Source organism: Tachysurus fulvidraco, chromosome 22, assembly GCF_022655615.1.
Source record: "Tachysurus fulvidraco isolate hzauxx_2018 chromosome 22, HZAU_PFXX_2.0, whole genome shotgun sequence".
NCBI classification, from domain to species: domain Eukaryota; kingdom Metazoa; phylum Chordata; class Actinopteri; order Siluriformes; family Bagridae; genus Tachysurus; species Tachysurus fulvidraco.
This window is the reverse complement of record NC_062539.1, coordinates 15835948-15861224: the sequence shown is the minus strand read 5'-3', so window position 1 is coordinate 15861224 and position 25277 is coordinate 15835948. Positions and strand designations below refer to the sequence as shown.

At 38.9% G+C, this 25277-nt stretch overlaps 3 protein-coding genes across 7 annotated transcripts; 1 reads left to right on the top strand and 2 right to left on the bottom strand.

The window, feature by feature from the left end:
* Positions 1-386: 386 nt before the first annotated feature.
* On the top strand, positions 387-7776 carry neu4 (sialidase 4). 3 transcript variants are annotated; one of them, XM_027142737.2, is made up of 6 exons: positions 387-628; positions 3076-3121; positions 3567-3629; positions 4868-5083; positions 5174-5429; positions 6670-7776. In XM_027142737.2, exons 4-6 carry the CDS (start codon positions 4874-4876, stop codon positions 7515-7517), a joined length of 1314 nt encoding a protein of 437 aa, XP_026998538.2. In that variant the 5' UTR covers positions 387-628; positions 3076-3121; positions 3567-3629; positions 4868-4873; the 3' UTR covers positions 7518-7776. The 3 variants fall into 3 exon arrangements, with proteins under 3 accessions (XP_026998538.2, XP_026998537.2, XP_026998536.2); XM_027142736.2 differs by lacking the exon at positions 3076-3121 and adding an exon at positions 1514-1623; XM_027142735.2 differs by lacking the exon at positions 3076-3121 and having other exon boundaries at positions 388-628.
* A 1348-nt stretch (positions 7777-9124) lies between these two features.
* On the bottom strand, positions 9125-11322 carry LOC113640232 (G-protein coupled receptor 87-like). Of its 2 annotated transcripts, none has more exons than XM_027142626.2 (2): positions 11188-11322; positions 9125-10270 (listed from the first exon to the last, which is right to left on the bottom strand). In XM_027142626.2, the coding sequence occupies exons 1-2, from the start codon at positions 11279-11281 to the stop codon at positions 9258-9260; spliced, it is 1107 nt and encodes a 368-aa protein (XP_026998427.1). In that variant the 5' UTR covers positions 11282-11322; the 3' UTR covers positions 9125-9257. The 2 variants fall into 2 exon arrangements, with proteins under 2 accessions (XP_026998427.1, XP_026998428.1); XM_027142627.2 differs by having other exon boundaries at positions 11180-11275.
* A 6840-nt stretch (positions 11323-18162) lies between these two features.
* On the bottom strand, positions 18163-24647 carry LOC113640391 (P2Y purinoceptor 13-like). Of its 2 annotated transcripts, none has more exons than XM_027142863.2 (3): positions 24326-24647; positions 20982-21702; positions 18163-20072 (listed from the first exon to the last, which is right to left on the bottom strand). In XM_027142863.2, the coding sequence occupies exons 2-3, from the start codon at positions 21681-21683 to the stop codon at positions 19728-19730; spliced, it is 1047 nt and encodes a 348-aa protein (XP_026998664.1). In that variant the 5' UTR covers positions 21684-21702; positions 24326-24647; the 3' UTR covers positions 18163-19727. The 2 variants fall into 2 exon arrangements, with proteins under 2 accessions (XP_026998664.1, XP_047662604.1); XM_047806648.1 differs by lacking the exon at positions 24326-24647 and adding an exon at positions 23409-23510.
* Between the last annotated feature and the right edge of the window lie 630 nt (positions 24648-25277).

Here is a 25277-nt window from a genome sequence, read left to right as displayed (position 1 = left end):
AACAATCCTGCATTAATGTAAGAAGCTGTTCCATAAAATGGGACATTCAGGGACCAACATGAAATTTTCATGGATTGTTACTAGAATGGAAAACAAGTTGTATGTCAATAAATAATATATATGTATACGTATAATGTAAGGATTGAACATTCAAAACGCAAAATATATTGTACCATATGCCCTGTTCGTTAGACATACCAGGCAATAACCAGTCTTTAAACAATGCGTAATTCACACTTGTTACGTTCTATGCTTGTGGGTTCTATGCTCTTTGCTCCACTATCTTTTCAGATCCCTACCATTGGACACTTCCTGTCAATCTTCATTATCCTGTGTGATGTCACCCGTCGATCCACCAGTCAACCAGAATCAGGATTAGAATCAGAAACAGAGACAGAAACAGAAGGAAAAAGAAGATGTGTGCTAATTTGTTAGAGGGCTCTATTGTTGTTCATTTGGTTTTAGTATGTCAGACTGTTCATGTATCCCAATTTGTTAGTTATTTTGTGTATGTGACTTGAGGGTCACTTTGTGTATGTGACTTGAGGGACACTCGTTCTGCATCTGGATGCTTGTGTTTCTTCGCTTTATGGATATGACTTTGTTTTTTTTGGGGAAAACTGGACAGGTGAGTACTTCACATGACATATATTGTACAACAGGTAGGTAAGCTTTTCTGTATTAGACACACTAGGTTAGGAGCGTGTGCCACCATCTGTACCTTTTGTTTGGATAGGAAGTATAGATTAGTTAGGGCTTCATTGACGCTGAAGCTTTGTTTTATTACTTTCCTTTGTAGTTCCTTTGTGTATTATAATAGAGACAGGTTTTGCCCACTATTTGTTGTTCATGTCGTTGATTGCCACATACACACCAGAAGTCTAACATTTTGTCTAACATATTGTTACATCCCAACCATACCCCTAAACATAATTTGGGTTCGTAACACTTGTAATGTCAAATAACATGTCATTGGTTTCCAGAAGTGTGAACTAGCTGAGACAAACATGTCTTTTACTGCTGAGACATTCACCACAGCCAAGATTACAACTTCATTTATTTGCAGCACTTGGCACTTGACACCCTTATCCATAGTGATTTACATTTTAATACAAGTGAGCAATTGGGGGTTAAGGGCCTTGCTCAGGGGCTCAGCAGAGATGGTTTGGTAGACCTTGGATTCAAGCTCACAACCATCCAAGCAGTAGTCTAATACCTTAACCACTATGCTACCACATTCCCCAACAATGTCTACTGAAAACCATTAGAGTATAATCAATACTTGCTTTGACTGTATATTGAAATGTTTACCACTGAAACTTACTAAGTTGAAAAAAGTATTCAGATTTTAACAAGATGGATGGAAAGAGATTTATACAAATCAATGTGAGAACTGCACCAGCCTTCATGACAGGCTCATAGCAGCTCACACAAACACACACAACGTCAGTGTCAGTACAACACAAACATTTAAGTAATGATTTTCCAACCGTCCCATTCCTTTGAATGACAGGATACAGGACTACATATGGGCTACAACCTGATATGAAATGGTCTGGAAAGCCTTATATTTGCTGTTTTCGGTGATACATCTTTAAATCAAGTCATTAACTAAACCATAAGGTAGGTAGGTCTACAGTGATTTTCAGTGATCCGGTGAGAATAAAACACTGGGGATATTATTTTAAACCAATGCTAACATGATACACCACCAGAGGAGGAAGGGGGACCCGTACACAGGATAGCTTCAAAGGAGTGGGGTTTAATAAATGACAAAGACAAATACAGGACAATGACGAGGACTCAAATAATACACATGACGAAACCTAACCTAGACTAGACGTAACCAATGAATCCGCGCTGCCATCGGCAACGCGGCTCACATTTATACACAGGACGATAATGACACAATGAGGAGCAGGTGTGGTGACAGGGAGGAGCAGACGAAGGCGGGGCAGACACTTGACGAGGAACGACAACAAACACACGTGGCCGAAAGTCTGTGCTGAACCCTGACAACAATATGTTTACAGGATGTGTTTTGCACAAAACCTAGCACAACATGATGCTAGCTTGTTTGCTTCTTGTGCTTAACTTTAGAAGAATGATGCAATATGTTACTGTGCACAGTGTGAGGTTTGCATCACTGCTGGTAAAAGGAACGCAACTTTTCATGTAACAGGAATTTGTTTAGAATAGTCGCAGTGCTGGAGGGTTCTCACATACACAGTTTCAGATTTAGTGCACTGTTAACTTCCATACAACTAAACTAGACCCCTTTTAATAAAAATGAAAGATGTATCGAAAGATTGCCTGTGAACCCCTGTTTACTTTTTTATTCAGCATTATTTTCATCCATGCAAAAAAAAAAAAAAACCCTCATGATCAAAATTGATCATGTCTAGCTTACTTTTGTTAGCAAGGTAACAAACTAGCTCAGGGTCAGTGGTGGCGGATGTGGTTAAGGCTCTGAGTTGTTGATCAGAAGGTCAGGGTTTAAGCCCCAGCCCTGCTGAGCTGCCACTGTCGGGCAACTGAGCAAGACCCTTAACCCTCCCTGTGCTAGAGTGCTGTATCATAACTGCCCCTGAGCTCTGACCCCAACCTCCAAAGCTGGTATATGTGATGAAAAGACTTCCACTGTGCTGAAATGTCCACTGTGCTGAAATGTTCACTGTGCTGAAATAAAGGCTTCTATGCCCCAATTTCACTTCATTCACTAGCATCAGGTAGACACACACACACACACACACACACACACACACACACACACACACACACACACACACACACACACACACACACACACACATTATTTAATGTTGCTGATTTTCAGTAGCTTTGATGAGTTGAGTCCATTTCTGGGTCAGTGGTTTAGGACACTGGACAGGCCTCTAATGCACATGGTCATGCAAAATGGCATTGTGTGTGTTTCTCTCTCTCTCTCTCTCTCTCTCTCTCTCTCTCTCTCTCTCTCTCTCTCTCTCTCTCTCTCTCTCTCTCTTCTTTCACAAACACCCCCCCCCACACACACATGCACATTTGCGTGCTTACAAAATCTCACAATTCAAATAGGTGTCAAGCTGTCAGAGTCTCTTAACCACTGAAGATCTATCCGTTAGTAAGTCTGTTTTTCATCTCTCATTACATTTTAAATACAGCATGAACGTCTGATGCATGTTTAAACAAATAACCAGTACAACTTGGTAAGTTATAGAGATTACAGGAGACAATTTTGTCATTGATTCATCAACATTCTTCTGCCTGATGTTTCTATTTAAACAAGCAATGCAACAAGGCATCAAAAAAAGAAAAGATGTTTGTATGTCTAAAAATGTTAACAAGGGATAACTGTAAGCAATATAGTCTGATTCAATCCCTATAGCATTTATTACTAGTGCTTTAGATCAAGATTTAATATAATTATTGCATATAAAATATAAGAGATGACGATGGTAGTTACAAGAAAGTTTGTGCATTACAAAAGTGTTTAAGGCGACTCAACACATCGGACAGACAATGTGTTACTGACAAATGACACTATTCGTTTTTCACCCACACCGCAGACGCTGGAAGAAAGAACGTGAGGAAGACGTGCCAGCGTTCTCAGTACGAGCCAAACATCAAAGGTAAAAGCAAGCAATTCATACAGTTTACTGTACATGGTGTTGTCTGTAGAGCCGTTTTAGTTTATCTTTGTCACAAATAAATGATTTGAATCAGTAATCATTTGTTTGCTGTGTAAGAAACACCGTGAAATATATATATATATATATAAACATCCAGCATGATTCTTTAGGGTTTATTACATGAAAATATCCTTCTTCTTTGTCATTTCTGACTTTTAACCATACCACCGATCCCACTTTACAACATTTAACAAGAATATCAGAGCTCATATGGCGCAATCGTTTGACGCAAAGGTTCAGACGCAAATGTTTTGTTAAGATCTCACTGATAGACCATCAGCTACCTGGCTGGCTCGCTGCTTGTTGGGCTAACGATTTATGTCGCTTCTTCTTTTTCAGTTTCAGATTCAAAATTTAATTTATTTGTATGTCGCTTTTAACATTTCCCATTGTCTCAAAGTAGCTTTACAGAGGTTTGGAAACAGAAGCGAGAAGAAAAAAGTAATAAATATATAATAATAATAATAATAATAATAATAATAATAAGAAGAAGAAGAAGAAGAAGAAGAAGAAAAAATAAGGATAAAAATAAGTAAATGAGTATGTACAATTAAAGTTTAAAATTAATTACATTTTACAATTATAAATTAATTAAATACTATATATATCGATCTCTATCCCTGAGCAAGCCGGAGGCGACGGCTGCAAGGAAAATCTCCCTGAGAAGATATGAGGAAGAAATCTTGAGAGGAACCAGAATCAGAAGGGAACTTCATTCTCATTTTCCTGAAACTGAACAGGAAATAATATTAAGTAAATGTAAATAATGTCCTTTCTACAACAGTTTCAAATAGTGCAACCGAGAGCTCCTGAGGAACCAATGGGTCATCGCAAACTCTGAGTTCGTTACAGACCTGATTGCTGATAAAGACCAGACCCTATTGCTGACTGACACAACATTGGTTCAGAGAAGGCATGAAGGTCTCGAGGCAGTTCCATCCACAACAGTGGAACTATATGTGTATAACCACACACTAACATGTGTGGTTATACTACATATAAGCAGAGTTAGAATGATGGTTGTTCAATCAGATTAGCCATAATGAAACAAAAGTACACACCAAGAAGTTAGCTTGAATACTGAATGTTCTTTGAAGATTATGTGATTGCCGAGGATTCCGCTCAGAACAACTGGATTCTGATTCTGACTGTAACCTGAGGTAATTTTTCCCCCCCAGTACCTTATGGATTCCCATCACGGCACCTATTTCCCTACCCGTTCAGTGCTGTTCCGGCAGGAAGCGAATGGAGTGACGTATCGCATACCTGCTCTGATCTTCTTGAAGCACTCTTCGTGCTTCCTGGCCTTCTGTGAGGAGAGATTCAGTCCTGCAGATTCCCAGGCTCATCTGCTCGTCATGCGCAAGGGCGTGTTCTACAGGAACTACGTAGAGGTCTGAGAGAAAGAAGCAACACCTTTAATTCTTTTAGTCTTGAATGCATACGTTTTAGCTACGTCTCCTTCGCTCTATTCCTCATTCTAGTGGCAAGACATGCGAGTCGTTAGCACGGCCTTTCTGAAAGGCCACCGTTCAATGAACCCGTGTCCCGTGTACGACTCCTTCACCGGGACGCTCTTTCTCTTCTTCATTGCCGTGCTTGGTCACACCACAGAGGGGTACCAACTGAAGACAGGCCACAATGTCACTAGGCTATGCTACGTGTACAGTCAGGACAATGGGGAGACCTGGAGTCCTGCCACTGACCTCACTAAGAAGGTCATAGGTAACACAATTAAAGGTAAATTCTCAGTTTCTGGATGCTATATTAGTTATTGACTAAATTTAAACCTGTCTTGTTCACTAGAATGTTAAATTTGAGACCACAATTATGGTGAAACAGGAACTGAAAGAAGCAAAAACAATATTGTTTACTAATACTAGTACTCTATCGGGGACCACAGCACTATTAGATAAAGGATTTATTGGATCCCCTCTCACTCATTTTCTCCCGCTTATCCGAACTTCTTGGGTCACGGGGAGCCTGTGCCTATCTCAGGCGTCATCGGGCATCGAGGCAGGATACACCCTGGACGGAGTGCCAACCCATCGCAGGGCACACACACTCTCATTCACACACACACACACTACGGACAATTTTCCAGAGATGCCAATCAACCTACCATGCATGTCTTTGAACCGGGGGAGGAAACCGGAGTACCCGGAGGAAACCCCCAAGGCACGGGGAGAACATGCAAACTCCACACACACACGGCGGGGGCGGGAATCGAACCCCCAACCTTGGAGTGCTAACCACTAAGCCACCATGCCGCTCTTATTGGATCCTTACATTCAGAAATACCAAACTATACTTTTCCTTATTGCTGGAAACCTGCACTATCCTAGGTATAAATTTCAAAAGATACAGCTTTCCAAGGCTCCTGATTACATTTAGTTACCTTGACATTACCTCATGGGGGGCACGGTGGCTTAGTGGTTAGCACGTTTGCCTCACACCTCCAGGGTTGGGGGTTCGATTCCCGCCTCCGCCTTGTGTGTGTGGAGTTTGCATGTTCTCCCCGTGCCTCGGGGGTTTCCTCCGGGTACTCCGGTTTCCTCCACCGGTCCAAGACATGCATGGTAGGTTGATTGGCATCTCTGGAAAATTGTCCGTAGTGTGTGAGTGCGTGAGTGAATGAGAGTGTGTGTGTGTGCCCTGTGATGGGTTGGCACTCCGTCCAGGGTGTATCCTGCCTCGATGCCCGATGACGCCTGAGATAGGCACAGGCTCCCCGTGACCCGAGAAGTTCGGATGAGCGGTAGAAGATGAATGAATGAATGATTGACATTACCTCCTTCTGGTAATGGATTTATCCAAAGCAACTTATATTTGAGGCTGGATGAAACTGAGCAGATTTTGTCAAAGTTTTTGTATATGGTGCCAAAACCTAGCAAACATTTCAACCATACCATGTATGCCAAAGGTTAAATGTACATTTAATGTAACACTGTAGATGATCTTATTCTGTTTTTGTCCATAGCATGGGCTACCTTCGCTCTCGGACCAGGCCATGCGATACAGTTAAAGTCTGGCCGTCTGCTTATCCCAGCCTACACCTACTACATTGACTGCAGGCAGTGCTTCGGAAAGCTGTGTAAAACCACTCCCCATGCCTTCTGCTTCTACAGTGACACACATGGCAAGACTTGGCATTTTGGTGAATTGGTGCCAGAACCTGAATGTGTTGAGTGTCAGCTGGTCTCGGTGGACGAAGAGGACGGGACCAACGTGCTCTACCTTAACGGCCGCAGTACCCTTGGATCCCGCGTTCAGGCCCTCAGTTTTGATGACGGCATCGTTTTCAAAAGAGGACAACTCGTGCACAAGCTTGTGGAGCCTAGAAATGGCTGTCATGGGAGTGTAATTGGATTTCCAGCTCCTTTTAACCTCCTCCAGAAGTCCAGACTGGGTAACGTCCATTCACCTACTGCAGCAAGCGCATCTGAGAATTTTTTACCACCAACCTGGGTGGTATATGGACATCCAACCTGGCCCAATGCTCGACGGGATCTTGGCTTGTACCTTAACGTGCGGCCACGTGACCCGGACAGCTGGACAGAACCGTGGGTCATCTACGAGGGTCCGAGTGGATACTCAGACCTGGCTTACGTAGAGGTGGCATCTACAGACAAACCACCAGTTCCTGTTTTTGCCTGTTTGTTTGAAAATGGCACAAGCACAGCATATGATGAGATTTCATTTTGCACATTTACACTGTTTGAGCTTATTAATAACCTCCCACCATATCTGAGTAGTGTAAAAACGGCAGAGAAGAAAAAAAAAAGAAGGAAGAAGAAGAAAATGAGTCAGTTTTGTAGAGTGTGTTAGCAGAATATAATCAAACTAGAAATTCTATTTTTTTCCTGCATTAAGAAAAGAAACAAAAATCTATTGAACCTACAGAGTAGAATTTTATGGACAATTGACGAGCTCCATCACTAATGTTCTTATATATGTCTGTATGGTGATAATTATCATCGTAAAGCATATAAACTTTTGGAGATTTTGGAATTGATGGACTAGATCTATAAAATAGATTTTGGATTTGATCCAAACACTGAAATTAAAATTTTCTTCAAGAACTTAATTCTTATTTGTCATTTAGAGCTACTCACACATTCAAGGCTCGTTTCCCGGTCTTTTTTTCACATCTGTTTGTTTTTCTGTTAATCAGACCATCTATTCTCATGAACTCGATATCTCAAGAGCATCTGGTTGAACATTTACATGAATGCTGTTGGAACTGGATCAACAAAATTAGATCAAAGTCAAATATCTTAAATAGTTTTTCAATAGCTTACTTTTAATCAAAGAAGAGTCAGTGGTTTATCATTATAAGTTGATCATTTTACCCAAATTTAGTACTTTCAGTTATACAGTATATTGCCAACTAAAAAAAACAGTGGTTAGATTCTTTAAGTTATTTTTAATATAAAAAATACAATACAAACAGTGATATAATCAAACAACAGGTATTTATAACAGGTTTATGTACAGTTTAATAGCCCTTACTGCCCACAACAATATGTCCACCTGCACATTTATCCAATTATCTTAAAGGTGAGGTGTACGATGTTTGAGAAGTGCTTCAGAAAACTGAGTCGGGCCAAAAAACATAACAAACAAAACAAACGTGTAGCCAATGAGCAGAAAGGGGCGTGTCTTGTCAATATGCGGCTTAGAGAGTGTTCAGAGCGCATGTCTGACATCAGCCGAAGAGAATGAAACATTGACATGGCGGATATAAAAACAAAAAGCGAAGAAAGGCTTACGATAAGGCATGAAGTAGGACCCGTGTAAATATAGGATCAGCTGTCCAGCGCTGGAGAGAACCGAGGGAGCAAGAAGGCCTGCGATGGGACGCCGAGGCGCTTTTTTCCTTCTCGATAGGTGAGTAACGTTGGTTTTGCTTTGTTACACAGAACTAATATATGCCTTTGTCCTTTACATGATTATGCTTGTGTGGCATCTTTGCTTGTTTGTTTATCTGCAATCGTATTGTTCTTCCCTTCAGCTATGATAAAGACACATTTCTTTCCATTAATTGCCTGGGTTGCATATGTATGTGTGGGCAGAGCTATCGATACAGGGGTGGGACCCATTTGGGTTAGGGCCGTGTTTGTTTTGGTGATTACAAATGTCAACACTGGCTTTCAAACATCGTACACCCCACCTTTAATTGCCATTCAAAGTGGCAGCTGCGTAATGCAGGAAGTCATACGGATACGGATCAATCATAAAGATGAGGAAAACAAATGTGATCAAAGTGAGTCTAAAGTATCTACATAAAGGTGCAAAAGAATATTTGAGAATGGTCAGACTGGTTTGAGCAGACAGGAAGGCTACAGTGAGTCTAATAACCACTCTACAACCATGGTGAGCAGTAATTATTAGTATTTTAGTAAATGACCACCACATCGTTTTCCACCTGAAGAACAGTAATCTGAGGCTACAGGTTAAACAAAGTAGATAAATTAATGAATGGAAAAACATCAGTCTTGATCTGCTCAGTAAAATATCTGCTGAGTATGTATAAGTTATGTATAAACTTTCTGTCCACAGAACACCTCAAGAAGATTGGCTTTCCTTAAAGAGCATGACTACTGTTGCTTTCTTTGTAGATGCAGGAGAGTATATGGACATTTTGTCACTGAGTGTCCAGATTCCCAGGTTTTGAGACAGCTTACTTCTAAAAGACTTGGACATGAGGAAGTAAATGACCGGGTCCAGACAGACATTGAACATAGACAACAAAAGCGTTGCCTTTTTCCCAGTCTTCAAGGCAGAACTCATCTGCTCTCCATTAGTCTGGCTTTCAGTGAATCGGATCCTACAAAGGTGGTACGGAACGAAGCAGATAAAAAACACAACCAGTAAGACTAGAATGTTCTGGCCTTTTTTCTTACGTGGCGTTGTCTCTCCGACTATGACAAACTGGGCAGAGGATCGATGGATGTGTCTATAGATGGATATGTAGCAGGTAAGCAGAGTGATGAGAACTAGGCAGAAGATCAGTATGTTGATGTAGACCACCACTGTGTGCCAATTTTTACCTAGATGACTTTTTAGACCTGCACAATTATTTATTTTTTCTACTGTAGTCTGATTGGTCAGTATCGCATTGGGAAGCGAAAGACCTATCATTGTGAACCACACTATAGCAGCCATGGCTGCGGTGAACGAGTAACTGTAAAGACAAGCGCCGCACATTCCACCGAACGGCCTCACGATCTTTAAGTAACGATCCAGAGCCACCAATCCGAGGAAGAGGATGCTGGTGTACATGCAGCAGTAAAAGAGCACTGCTGTGTAATTGCATGACACGGCTTTAAGACTCGGGGGTGCTAATTTGGCCTCGTTGAGTATTTCGATCGGTAGCGTAAGGGTCATGAGGAGGTCAGCCACAGCCATGTTGCGGAGGTATAACATGAAGGTTCGCCTCTGTGTACGGATCTGGAAGAACACCCACACAGCCATGGAGTTCAGGACCAGGCCAGCCACGAAGATCAGTATGTACAGGCAGATGAAGACGATGGAGGAGAGTCCTAATGAGTCATCATGTAGGTGGCTATGATCCATGGCTGAGAATAAAACAAGCACAAAATTACTGAAAGATCTGGAGCCAGATCTCTCAAAAATGTCTTCATTCCAACTGGCTTGAGTTTCACTACAGATTTACTTCCATCTCAGATACTGTTTACATGAGTTGCGACTGACTTTCGAGCCCTTATAAGGGTATGATTAAAAAGCCAGATTTTCTACTAACAGACTTTTATTTTTTTTCATGTCCTGCAATGAAGATCACACAACTTACATCTTTCCAGCATCAGATCCTAGCGTCATGAAGTATTACAAACGAATCGTTCATAATTTAATACTTTCAGCGTGCATTTTGTTGCTGTATCCATTTATCATAATAATATTAATCTGATGATCCGTCAAGACTCTTACAACATAGATTTGGTTTCTAATAATGATCAACGGCGAAGAACATGCAAACATTTGTAATTGTGATTGTGCTGTTGCTATAGAAACGCCATCAATCACATCTGCATTAAGATAAACCCGTGATTTGAATTACAGACGATTGTTATAGACGGAATTAATTACTGTGCTATAAAACATCAACAATGAGAGCACACAATAAGTGTTATTCACATTTTTTTTTAACTTTCCTTTCCTGCAGTCCAACATTTTCTACTTGCAGTGTTTACTTTAAGACTTAAAGCACTTCGAAATATCTGAACACTAAAAAAACTATCAGTGCTTCCTGGGAAACTTTAAAAAAAAAAAAAAAATCATAAACTAATGCTTCTATTAAAAAAAAAAAATCTAAGATGACTCATTAATCACAATAAAAACACACACATGGCTTTATTCTGTCTGAGATGAACTGCATGGATGGAACCTGAGCTGACCTCATACCGATAAACATGATAAGCAACTATATGTAAAATATTATATATAGTATATTATAAATAATGACATACGATCTCACCTGGATCACTGTGGTTAGCTCTGTCCTGCTGTCTTGATCCGTTCTCTGTGTTCGTATGAAAGCAGGAAACAGCAACAAAGGAACTCTGCTCCATAGTTTATTACTGAATGGAGTGACGAAATTCATCTCTACTACTGATCTGTTTGGACTTGCAGTGGAGGTTCATTGCTTTCCCTGGAAATGACTATCAACCCTATCGGATTATCAGATGACTGTTTGTTTTTTTTTTAACGCTGCCTGGAAAAAATCAATTTACATGCTTTAATATGGCATGTAATCTGTTTCTGTGAAAACCAAGTCATCAGTTAAAATATAATGTAATATAATAACAAGACTAATAATAATAATAATGATAATAATAATAATAACAACGAGGCTTCAATGGTATTTCTTGTGTAAAACGGTTATAAATTGTAGTTTATTTCTTTTTGTATTGTCTTGCAACTTTTTGTCTACACTGTCTTTTGTCCTGCACTGTCTTGTCTGTCTTGCTTGTCTTGTCCTGCACTGTTTGCACCAGGTTGCACAATTGCACTTTATGTGGCTAAGACTAGTTACAAGTCCTTAGCCCTGTTTTTGTTTTTATGGTTGAAATGACAATTAAAGATTCTTGACTCGACTTGACTAAAAGCATCGCTGCTCTGGATTTTGTTGTAAACAAGGCTTGCTGTAAATGAGGCTCATTTGCCAAAATATCTTATTTACGAAAATCCTGTAATTTCATAACAACAAAACAAAAAAATAAATGGAATGAGTGTAAATTTTTGCCAAAATAAAAATGGCTTACAAATCGTATAAAATGTGATGAAATCTGTATAAAGTAAATTATTTCTATCTATCTATCTATCTATCTATCTATCTATCTATCTATCTATCTATCTATCTATCTATCTATCTATCTATCTATCTATCTATCTATCTATCTATCTATCATCTAACTGTTGGCAAACTGCTGATTAAAGCACATCGAGACATGTCTGTAACCTCACAACCCTTTTTGCATCACCCTGTTGTTCCGTACATGCCAGGAATACTGCACTGAAACATCCTGAAGCTGGTAAATTCATGTCAAGCAAAATGTTATTGTGAGTGTGTTCAAGGAGCGTTGATGTCACAGGCTTATCTGCTTTCTTATCACCTCTGAGAGCACACAATATCTAATGCTGCCAACAGGATGTGTTTACTATATGGTAAGTTCTGGGCGTTCACATACGGTCACACACATACCTGTGATATAAAAGGTGTGCTATTGATAATATCATAATTATGTATATCACATGCAGTTTTCTGTTTTTTTTTCTCCCAACAGTTTGTAAGGAAGATTACAGGGAAGCCAGGGAAGGTAAATACTTCTTCATATACAAGCTCACAGATTCCCGCGCATGGCTAGTTTCCAACAAGGCAAATGCTTTCCTGTTACTCCAATTTATTTATTCAAATGTATGTGTGTTTTCTTCTTCTAAAGTTGTCTCCTAATTGTTTTTCTTTTCTTTTGAGAACGACTTCCATCGTCAGTGTCTAACGTGATACGGTTAAAGGCTGAACGTGTGAGTGGCTGTGAAGCAACACGAGCATTTAGGTGGCGTTAGCGACGTCGTGTTCTTCTGAGTGTTGTTAGATTGATAGTTGATAAAGTTAGAAAAATGGTAAAAGCGAAAGCAGAGATAGTAGTGATTATAGTGATAGAAGGGCAAAGCGGTTAAGGCTCTGGGTTGTTGATCGGAGGATCAGAGTTCAAGCCCCAGCACTGCCAAGCTGCCAGATTTGGGTGCTTGTACAAGGCCCTTAACCTTCCCTGCCACAGGGTAGCTGTATCATAGCTGCCCTCGCTCTCTGACCCCATTCTCCTCAGTCAGGATCTGCAAAGAAAAGTATTCCACTGTGCTGTAATGTATATCCGAACTTCATTACGCCTCAGACGTCACCTGCCATGTCTAAGGAAAGTCTGGAACAGCTCTAAAAACAGTGTTTCTTTCCTATGTATGCTGATGTTTATTTATCTGCATCAGGGGCGGTTCTACGCCTTTATTCGGGTGGCTTCAGCCCCCTGTAATCTCAGCCACCTTAAAACTATAAGGATAATTTTTACTTTCATTAATAAACAATACAAATGACGTTATAATACAGGACATGGCGTCGATGGGAAAGAAAATTATTTATCAGTTTGATCCAAGAGCGATTTTTTTACTTTGCTTTTACGTGCGTGTGTTGTAGTCTTTCAAAAGTGCGTCTTCAGCTGTCTGCTTTATTTGAACGGAGAAGCACAGGTACGCGCAGCGTGCACGCGCAGTCAGAGCTGGAGGCGTTTATCTATAACGTTAATCGGCGGAAAGACGCAAAGACGGCAACCAAAAGCAGTGAAATGTCACTATTCTTATTACCAGAGTTGTCATATAATACAGTATATAATATAGAACTCTTCTTGTTTTAAATTCTCACTGAGGGCTAAAAACCCCCTAAAGATGAAATCCTAGAACCGCCCCTGATCTGCATCATCTTTTCTAGTAAGTTGTTTAAACTCAGCGAATAATGATCTATTAATTATTATAAAATGTTTATTATTTATTCATCTTCAGAAACCGGTTTAGGTCAGAAATCCAAAAAAAAAAAGACAAAAATATAAACTCAGTTGGACATGTCCATTCTTTCATGCCTTTTGATATGCTTTACACACACACACACACACACACACCACACACACACACACACACACACACACACACACACACACACACGCACCCTCGCACGCACGCACACGCACACACACACACACACACACACACACACACACACACACACACACACACACACACACACACACACACACACACACACACACACACACACACACACACACAGGGCTCTCAAGTGTCACGCATTGAGAGTGACAGTCACGCATTTCGGTCTTTTGTCACGCTCTCTCGCCACACATCGTATTTCTCATGCAGAAAAAACTTTTTGACTATTTATCATATATTTAATCAGCCGCAGCGCCCAAAATGTATCAGTCCGCACCGCTTAGTCGAGCCTGACACTTATCAGCCAATCAAAAAAAAGAGGCTACACAATAGCCAATCAGAAAATAGCACTATCTCGGTAGGATTTAACGCAACAACCAAAAAAAAAAAAAAAAAAACATTCATTAGCGATTAATCATAACCCTAAAAATGTCTGGGCTTGAGCTGAACTGTTTTACATTACAAATGATAACCAGTCATAATCTCTCTCTCTCTCTCTCTCTCTCTCTCTCTCTCTCTCTCACACACACACACACACACACACACACACACACACACACACACACACACACACACACAGTTTTATTGAACGTCGAATGTCTGAGAATTTGCATAATCTGTTAGAAAAAAATGGAGGTTCAGTTATAAAGTTGTGACTCCATCTGCTGGATAAACACACACACACACACACACACACACACACACACACACACACACACACACACACACACACACACACACACACACACACACACACACACACACAGTTTTATTGAACGTCGAATGTCTGAGAATTTGCATAAGCTGTTAGAAAAAATGGAGGTTCAGTTATAAAGTTGTGACTCCATCTGCTAGATAAACACACACACACACACACACACACACACACACACACACACACACACACACACACACACACACACACATTTGTTTTATCATCCTTGTAAGGATCTTGTACGGAATTATTAATATATCTCAAACTTTAGCCTCAGTAATCAAAAAGAACCGTTTGGATTTTTTTTATTTATTTAAAATAAAATTAAATTCCAAAATTTGAGTTTAGGCCAAAGTCAGCATGGACGACAACAATTCAACTTGACTGTCATTTGTTATCAGTCTCTCCCGTCATGTCCGCTGGATTCTCATGCAAATCGTGCTGGACCTGGGATTCAAACTCACGGTCTTCCGGTCAGCCCTGGATAGGGCATCAACCCACTGCAAGGCACAATTTCACACCAATGCACCCATTCACAAACTACAGACAATTTAGAGATGCCAAACAGCCTTCAACACACGTCTTTATACTAGAGAGGAAACCGGTGTACCTGGAGGAAACCACCTCTCCAAACTCTACACACACATAGTGGAGATTCAAATCAGACCACCAACTGTGTGTTTGTGAGGCAAAGGTGATAACCACTAAGCCACTGTCATCTAGTGCCTGCTAATATTATGATCAGCAGCTATGCTAATTCCTCTTCACTTGCTTCTTGTTTAACCCACCAGCTCCAGTTTCACACATTAAAAGAGCTGACTTTAGGAGAACAACCTCTTAATCAATACAGAATATAACATTCGACATATGCTAGATCTCCATCATTGAGCATTTAAAGGCCTAAAGTGTTGAATCTGAGTCTGGCTCCTCTCAAGGTTTCTTCATCTTCTATCTAATGGAGTAAATGCAAATAAATATACATACAAAGTTTATGTTCTTTAAAGATGCTTTGAGACAATGTCAATTGTTAAAAAGTGCTTTAAGAAATAAAATTGAATTGAATTGAAAGTAATTTAATGCAAATGCTTAACGTCTGACAATCTTCAATACTCCATGTGAGTCTACATTCTTCCACAAGGATGCACACTCAACTGGAGTCCATCCATCCATCCATCCATCCATCCATCCATCCATCCATCCATCCATGCATCATCTACTCCTATCATCCACAGGGACTCATGGCACAGTGGAAACCGGAGTCCCCTGCAACACCGTGCCCCTGGATAGCGTACCATCTCATTGCATGATACAATCACACACACATTCACACACTCAAACAAGGCATGACTCAGAGGTCAAAGGAAAAAACACAGCTTAAGCAAGATTAGTAGAAAGGAAATGAAAACAGCATGACTGCACAAAATGTGAATGTGTTTTTAATGCATGCAGCACTTTTCAGATCTCAGATACCTCACATAATGTGAGCATAAGCAATGTTTGAGAAATAAAAAGAGGAAAAAATAAATAAGTATTGTTAATACTTAAAATATGTACTGTTCGATTTGATATACACACACACATTCAAATGCACATGCTTAACCTCTGACAATCTTAAATACTCAATGATGTGAGTCTACATTCTACCACAAAGAGGCACACTCATCTGGAGTCTATCCATCCATCCATCCATCCTTCCATCATCTACTCCTATCATGACTCATGGCACAGTGGAAACTGGAGAACATGCAAACTCTGCAGACAGAGTGAAGGGGAAGGAATCGACTGCCAACCCCAGAAGTGCGAGATAAACGTGCTAACCACTACACAAGCCTCGATGCCAGCTTCGTGTGATCGGTGCAGCGACAGCAATGCTTCCTTTATTATTCATATATTTACTGTTCATTAGGTATTCATAGACGTTAAAGAAATTTGGTTTGTTCTTACCTTCTTTCTTGTGCATGAATGATGAGAAATACATTTTCAAGCAGTCTGGAAAATCTTTGCAGGTTTTCTTACATACCTTGTATTAAATATTACTAACTGCGTATGTAATTAATGGAGATGTGGTTAAGGTGTTGGACAACCAATCAGAAAGTGTGTGAGTTTGAATCCCAGGTCCAACAAGCTGTCAATGCTGGGCCCTTGAGCAAGGCCCTTAATCCTGGTATGGCTTTGGTTAAGCGTGTATACCATTAATGTAAATTAGTCTATTAGTCAGTAACTAACAAGAGTGATAATACTAATGATTGATTAACATGTCGTTGTCTATAACGTTCAGTGGTTTTAGCAAGTTTTAGGTACTAATTAACTAAAGAATCCTCATAGTTATTAATATTACCTCAAAGTTATTAATATTACCCCATAATTATTTATATTACCTCATAGTTATTAATATTACCTCATAGTTATTTAACTAACCTCATAGTTATTAATATTACCTCATAGTTTATGCCACATTTCCATTTATTAACAGACTTTGTTTTGACAATATTGAAAAATCACACGGAAGTTATTTTTAACTTGCCAAATAAACTGAAACTTAATTCTAAAGTGAAAGCACAACTATCCCACAGAAACAAGGCATAAAACAAGCCAAGTGAAAAAACACAGCTTAAGCAAGATTAGTAGAAAGGAAATGAAAACAGCATGACTGCACAAAATGTGAATGTGTTTTTATTGCATGCAGCACTTTTCAGATCTCAGATACCACACATAATTTGAGCATAAGCAATGTTTGAGAAATAAAAAGAGGAAAAAAATAAAAGGTCACCAAAAAAAAAAAAAAAAAAACCCTTGAAATGTGTACTGTTTGATCTGACAGTGATGTTTAGGGAAAAACAACCTGCATTCATTATCAGGTGCTTCATAATGTCAAAAGCTGATTTAAATTATATCATGCATACTATGTCATAATACACAGTGTCTTAGGCAATACTGGATAATTTTGATAGACAGACAGACAGACAGACAGACAGACAGACAGACAGACAGACAGATAGACAGACAGACAGACAGACAGACAAATACTTTATTCATCCCAGTGGGAAATTCTTAAATTCCAGCAGTATCCACAATGTGCAATAAGCCATACAATAAATTTTAGAAATTTTAAAAGTAATAAATCAAAATTTAAAATACATGTTGTGTTTAATCTATGTGGCTTTTTATGTACCGTTTTTTTTCTTTTTTCTTTTTACATATCCAGTATTTGTTAGATAAGTATGCAGGATTTATTTATTTATTTATTTATTTATTTATATTTATTTATTTATTTGTTTGTTATTTATTATGTATTTTAAAGATGCATTTGTATGATATGATCTTTTATCAACTTACAACTGTTGATTTTACCAACTTACAATGGAGAAGTCTAGAAATTTTAAAGTTAAATGAAAATTCTATAGGATTGATGTAAAGCATCCAGTCATTCGATGTATAAGAGAAATAGAATTCATGTCAAAAATGACACTTTTTAAGAGATGAAACTTTTTTAGTGTAAGTTTAGAAAAAAAAACATAAATGCAATTTTTTTCCAAATTTATTCGACATGCAAAGTATGTACAAGACTTCAAATTATTACATATTTCCTCATTGAATACTACATTAATTATAAAATAAAGTGCTATTCTAATTTTCAACAGTTGAAAATTCAAGAGATCCAAAGAAATCATGCGAAGGCAAAACGTTAAATATGGGAAAAAAAGGCGGCAAAAAAAATTTATGTACAGATGAACCCAATACATTAAAAAATATGCAATAAATATCTCTTTTTTTATTATTATTTTTATAAAGAAGCTTTGTCCAGATGTCTACATCACGGTTCACATTATACTCATTGCATTTAATTACATTTCAAATTAAATATCTGTTATAATATTTGAGATTTTAAAGCAGCAAATTTAACTACAATTTTTTTTTACGCTTATTAGCCTAGCATATATTAGCATATATTTACCAGAAGCTAATCCATTAGTTACCAAAAATCTTTAGTACTTTTTGTTTTTGCCATCTAATGCTGCTTCCCAAATAACGTACTACACCCTATACACTCTCGCTAACAGTAAATAAAATGAAACAAATAAAATATTAATGTTTTTCTTAGTAACCATCATTTTTATAGTGATTTTTTTTGTAAATGTTGAAAAATTAAACAACACACGTGGGCTATTTAAAAAAAACAAACAAAACATGTGTAAGGTGTCTTGTCCACCAGAGTGTCGTCAGCCATCTTAAAATATGACACTGGATTTTCTCATGCAGTGTCAGCGCCTGGTAGCTCCGCCTCTTTCCTGTTAAGTATGCAGAACTAAGCGAGCGTCGAGTGAATGAACTGTCCAACATTCTACACTTTGTGTATGAACACACAAAGACTCGAAAACGACATTGATCAATGCATGCGATTTGGGACACGGCTTAAAAATGTACATGTAAAAAAACTGAAACCAATAATTAAAGTTGGTTTGCTTCAATTCAAGATCCTTTGAATTCATTTTCAGGAATGTTGGAAATTTTGGAACGTTGGGAAAAAAAACTCCGTAAGTCGACGAGGTCTTAAAATTCCTTTTCTTATTCATGGTGCCAATGTAAGGTTATTAACTCATTCCAATTTTTTTATTTAGTCACTGGCCAGTATATGAGATCAGTAAGGAATCATAAATAAATAGCTATAAATATCTTTAAACATCTTCTCGGAATAGGGCCGTTTTAAGAGATTTATGGTTTATTAAAATTGAGATGGCAAAGAAATATATGATAGGAAGAGAAAGAGGCACGAGCCGTCTCTAATACTTACAGACATCGAGAAGGCAAATTCCAAGTACACACACTTTTCTCATAATATTAATATAGATTAGACTCTAACTCATTGAAATATTGTATCCTCGAGTCCTACATTAAAACTGCTTACAAGTGTTGTACTGGGTTTGGATAATTGTTTTAATAAAACCCAGTCATAGGATCTATGTACAGGTATTTCAACAGGTTTCAGTAAATGTACTATATATGCAGTAAAAAGTACCATTTTATAAAATTAATCTGATATCACCTCGAAGTCCAGGCATCATGTGACGTCCACGTTAATGATGACATTAATGCGAGTGGCTCTCTTTAGCATTGTTACACTGACCCATGTGAGACAGCTCCTGCTTGGTCGAGGTTTCTGTAGGGGACTCCAGCCCTCCACGGGGTAAAGGCTTGCGGCAAAGAGTAGCAGTTAATCTCCTGCGGAAGACCCGGCACAGGAAGACGTAGATGAGAGGGTCCAAGCAAATGTTGGTGGCTGACAGCCAGAGCGTGATCTCCTTCGCCAAGTAGAGCTGCTTCTGTGCCCAGCAATGTGTCGACGTGCCTCGGGTTTGAGTGAGGGTGTAGGGAACTCGGGCCAAGTGGAAGGGAGCGAAGCATACAAAGAACACGCCAACTACGACAAACACCTGAGAAGAAACGATAAGATACGAGACGTCAGCAACACGACTCACGGCGTGTCTGTTATCATCTGTACGCAAGCCACAAGCTTCTGATTTTTACTCTCTGCTTGTTTTTATGGACAAGATGCAGTTAGTGGGTCAAAAAATCAGCATTGAATGACCATCGATTATTTATTGTTTTCTAAGATCTTCTAAGAACTTCTTCGAAAATATGATTTATTATTACACTGTACAGATTAGCGTCAGATATCCGTTGGATGCAAACAACATCCAAAGACCCTGTAAAATGTTTAATTACACGTCTAAACAATAAAACGTAACAAAGTGTGTCGGGCGGAAGAGAATTTAACAGCACTTGCTGAAATATTTCATTTCTTTTACACCACAATAGATAACATTTTTTTAATTATTAAAGAAAGACAGATAAAAAAAATTGTCAGTTGATTTAATGATGCTCAATGTCTATGAACAATTTTTCGTTATCACGTACTATCGATGTTTAAACTTTATATCTATTTTATTAAGAAATATTGCTATGTCGCGTAGGTATATTACTTAATACAATTATTTGGATTATTCAAACTCGGTAAGCTGTATAATGGAATCTTGTGATTTGAACAGCTTTGCGATAAACTTTTGTACACACGCAGATCTGTATAATATTTGTTTTCCGAAACTTCCTATCTCGTGATTTTTCACAAATCCTAAGTTTCAATTTCAGATCATTGCGAATGCTCATTTTGTATCGCTTCCTCTATTAGCTTTGTGATAGTTTCCTTACTTTGCACATAACATCATTCGCCCAAATTAGCAGTATTTTAGTAGTGTATGTTTAGCCTCGATGAGCAGTATTCACTCCCATATTTCCCATATTTGATTTGAATGTCAGTCAGAGTAACATGTACTGCATGGTACCTTGGACTTGGTGCGTTTGCTGGCCTTGCCGGAGCTGCTCCTTGAAGCGCGGTACGACTCGTAAACCTTCCTGCTGATGAAGGTGTAGCAGATGACCATTAAAATCAGCGTCCCCCAGAACACCACCTGGCAAAAGTAGTTAAAGCCCTCGTGCCAGCGTAGGCCAGGCTTACTCTTCATGCTGCTGCATTTCAGCTTTCCACTACGACTCACAGGAAGCTCACGGTCACTCAGGATCACATTTGGCAGCGCAAAAGCCACCATGACGGCCCAGACCCCTGCGCACACTGCCTTACCCACGCCGACTCGCTGCAGCGCGCACTTTCCGAAAGGCCGCACGATTTTCAGGTAGCGGTCCAGGCTGATGAGACCCAGCAGCAGGATGCTGATGTACATGGTGGTGTAGAAGACCACGGCCGTGTAGCGGCAGTAGATGGCTCTCAATGTGGCTGAGCCGATGCCTGCGTCCGTTAGTACCTTCAAAGGAACAGTCAGCGTCATGAGCAGGTCGGCCACCACCACGTTCTTTAGGTAGACTACAAAAGTGGAGCTGCTGTGAATCTGGAAGAAGATCCATGCAGCCAAGCAGTTGAGGATGATGGCAGCCAGGAAGAGGGCAGAGTACAAGCAGGGGAAGAGGACCGAGGTAATCCTGGTGTCCAGTTTGCATTGTATGGAGGTGTTCAGCTGACTCACATTCATCCTCACGGCCCCGCTTCAACTAGAAAATACATGTACAAGTACATGCTTCAAAATATATGTATTTGTATTTGTTTCTTAAAAATCTTAAACTATTTATTTGTTTGTTTGTTTGTTTGTTTATTTATTTGTTAAATAAATATCAACAACAATAATGAAAATAATTGTTATTGTTATGTAATTAATATTAATTTATAATTATTTATTTCATTATTTAATGATTGAATTGAATTTCATCGATTTTTATCATTTTCTTTTTTTAATTATTTAATACTTTATCCCCCACCACAAGGTGATGTGTGCATGTAGGCCAGTCGCCATAACAGTAGGGCAAATCATTATAAAACACCCTTTCTTTTTTTTTTTTTTTTACTAAACCACTGGATCTATATCATAGACATTTTGCAGTAGACATCGGACTAAATAATGCTTCATGTCCTGTATGACCACTATTTGTGTTATAACCAATCACAACGGCTCTGAGTAAACAATAACCCACGTGCATTGTCCCACCTGCATGACTTTTAAATAACAAATACAGGATCGTGGAAAGCAGAGGAAATTTTTAACGTGTATCTTATCACAACAGAACTGTTAAAGTGCAGATGAAAACAGTTGCACGCATATATACAACTTCCATAGTGGAAACTGGGTCAGCTGCATCACATAACCACACGGCGTAACCCTTACCCAGCAATATGATGATACACTTTCCTTAAGACTCTGGTTTCCACATGACACATTTAAGTGCTAATCATGAAGTGGCACAAACTCACCACTGCATTTTAATTATCAAGGTAAAAACAATTATATGTAAATATACCAATCATACACATCTGCGTCTGTATTAACTCTATCTATCATGCCAAAATGCCATTAAACTCCATCAAAAATATTACACTAATTTAATCCATGAAATTATTTTTTTTCTGTATATGATGCAACATAATCTTAATCAAAAACATGATTATAAACATAACTATTTAGTATAAAGTATATCTTATTCTGTAATTTAAAAGAGAGCACATGGATTAGATAGGTTCGACTAAAGGTTAACTCAACTCGGAATTTCTACTTGGGAACCTGGGATGTTGTGGCTCTCACTGAGCACACTATAAATAGCAACCGTACGCTAGTCGATTATCTAATCAGCCGAACGTGTGGAAGCAGAACGTTCTGGATGGGTTAGGGTTAGGGTTAGGGTTAGGGATAGTTGGTTTGGTTTGAGAATATTTCAGAAACTGATGATCTCCTTGGATTTTCCACACAAAAAAGACTCTGAAGTTTACACCCAATGGTGTGTGGATGATCTGCAGGCTGGAGCATATTGATGATGAAGAAAATGACCAGACCGGTTTGAGCTGACCGGAAGTCTCGATTATAGTAACTCAAATAAATAATCAACCTATGTTATATTATTTATATTTATACTTATACATACATACATATATGTCTAGTAGTACACTGTGTGTACTGACTATGTATGAGCACATTGCATCCTTTCCACATTTTCCACATTTGCACATTTCCAATGGTACTAAGCATTTTGAACATTTTTTTAACCTGTTTGTAAATTGTTCTATTTATGTTTCTTAACTATATGTGAATGGTTCTGCAATTTCTGGAGCTCGCACCCAAGTGATGTGACAATAAAGGTGACTTGACTTGACTTGACTTGACCTATACAACAATGCTGAGCAGAAATGTATCTCAGGCTTCACAACCTACAGGTGGATAATCTACAACATCAGTTTTGATGTATTTCTATCCACCAAGATCACGACTCATCACAGGTCATCACAGGTCATCATGGGTACAGAATCACCCAAACTGGATTGGACAATGAGTGGAAAAAGAAAAAAGATCATTTTTTTGTCATTGTCACCGGTCCAGTTTTTTTTAGTGAGCTTAGATCCAAAAGCTATAATATAATTTTCCCTTATTTTATTGGCACAATATTTTCTACCAGTAAAAACCACTTGGTTGACAAATTATCCTGCCTTAAATAATTCAATGACAAATCCCAAATATCATCCCTACTTCAGCTATCCACCCAAGACGAACAGATCGTGTGCTGATTTTATTTTTAAAGGCAGAAAAGCAGTACAACCGCCAAATGACCAATTTGGACTAATCTGAAATATAAAAAGCACATGCTTGGCTGTCATTTCTCAAGAATTCTTGTCGTTTCTCTCTACAACGTCCCTCGCTTCAGATTCGTTAGATGTTTTAAATGACATACAGGTAAATATAGCATTCAATAAATGTGAGAAACTGAATGGAAAACAGATGACAAAATGATAAAGAGGATGTTTTAAACCAACACGGGCAAGAAGAACGACCTATAAACGATCCTGTAGCGATTCTAACAATAATTAGAATACATCTTTAAGATTGAGAAGCATCTATTTCGTCTGATTTCCTCTATTTTCTATTTCTACAGTAAATAAACACGACATACGACATATATACTGTACATACATACTGTTTAGAGATAAATGTAAATTTTTAATTATATTATAACTTAATACCAAATGATGCATTTAATACGATTAGAAAAAAAAATAGCATATGATTAAATAAAATGAAGAAAAATAAGCTTTCGGTCTATAGCGTGATCTAATTCTGTTGGATCATGGACTTACCAGCTGCTTTTGGAGAAGTGAAAAATTCTTCTGTTTCTTTTTTTTCCCAGCTGAAACGGTTACATGAAAATTGTTAAATGCCTGAGACCTCCCATTCACGCTTTGCCTATCCCTCTGTGCTGCACAGATATACACATGCAAACATGACACACACACACACACACACACACACACACACACACACACACACACACACACACACACACACACACACACACACACACATACACACTTGTTCTCTCTACTGGTGGCCCCTTAAAGACTTCCTTTCTCATTACAATAGGTCTGCCACAGCAGTGCCAGGGTGACTATCCCCATCCTGTTCTATTTCCTGTCCTTTGTCTCAGTGTGGCCCCTGGTTCTGCTTAATACCCGACTTTATTTACTCATTTGCATAAGTGTCAATAGGCCCGAGAGGTGATATGCGATGCTGCACAACATTAGGACGTGACGTCTTTTCAGGAACCGCCACTCTTGCTATCTCTTGGAAACAAGGCCACATGTACATATCTGTAAAAGGATTTCTCACTGTCTGGAAAAACAGACAAGTGAAAGAATGTGTGTTTCGGGTGCATGCATTGTGAGCGCTTGTGCAAGTGCACGCTGATATCTGTAAGACACACAGCTGTTTGTGGTCAGCTCAGCGTATTCTGCAACCTACGCCAAGCACCAACCGCCCCCTCCCCTCTACCAGTTTGTCTGTGGGTACATGTGTATACTTGCGTGTCTGTGTTTGTGTGTGTGTGTGTGTGTGTGGGGGGGGGGGGGGCAGGACGGAGATATCACGTATCTACGTACTCTTCTGATAAAAATTTTAGGTCATGTACATTTTCTATTTTTATGAATACACAGAAGTACAAAATGTTTTTAACCCACACCCTATGTTTTACTTTTGCCCTCACTGATATGATGTACAATATACCACAGTGCTACTGAATTTTATAAATCCGCT

Excerpts from the sequence above, each read along its gene's own strand:
- neu4 (XM_027142737.2), top strand. The coding sequence starts at position 4,874 with ATGGATTCCCATCACGGCACCTATTTCCCTACCCGTTCAGTGCTGTTC. Across the intron at positions 5,084-5,173 it reads TCTACAGGAACTACGTAGAG|TGGCAAGACATGCGAGTCGT; the intron begins GTCTGAGAGAAA and ends TCCTCATTCTAG. Across the intron at positions 5,430-6,669 it reads CATAGGTAACACAATTAAAG|CATGGGCTACCTTCGCTCTC; the intron begins GTAAATTCTCAG and ends TTTTGTCCATAG.
- LOC113640232 (XM_027142626.2), bottom strand. The coding sequence starts at position 11,281 with ATGGAGCAGAGTTCCTTTGTTGCTGTTTCCTGCTTTCATACGAACACA. Across the intron at positions 10,271-11,187 it reads AGCTAACCACAGTGATCCAG|CCATGGATCATAGCCACCTA; the intron begins GTGAGATCGTAT and ends TTTTATTCTCAG.
- LOC113640391 (XM_027142863.2), bottom strand. The coding sequence starts at position 21,683 with ATGAATGTGAGTCAGCTGAACACCTCCATACAATGCAAACTGGACACC. Across the intron at positions 20,073-20,981 it reads GCAAACGCACCAAGTCCAAG|GTGTTTGTCGTAGTTGGCGT; the intron begins GTACCATGCAGT and ends GTTTCTTCTCAG.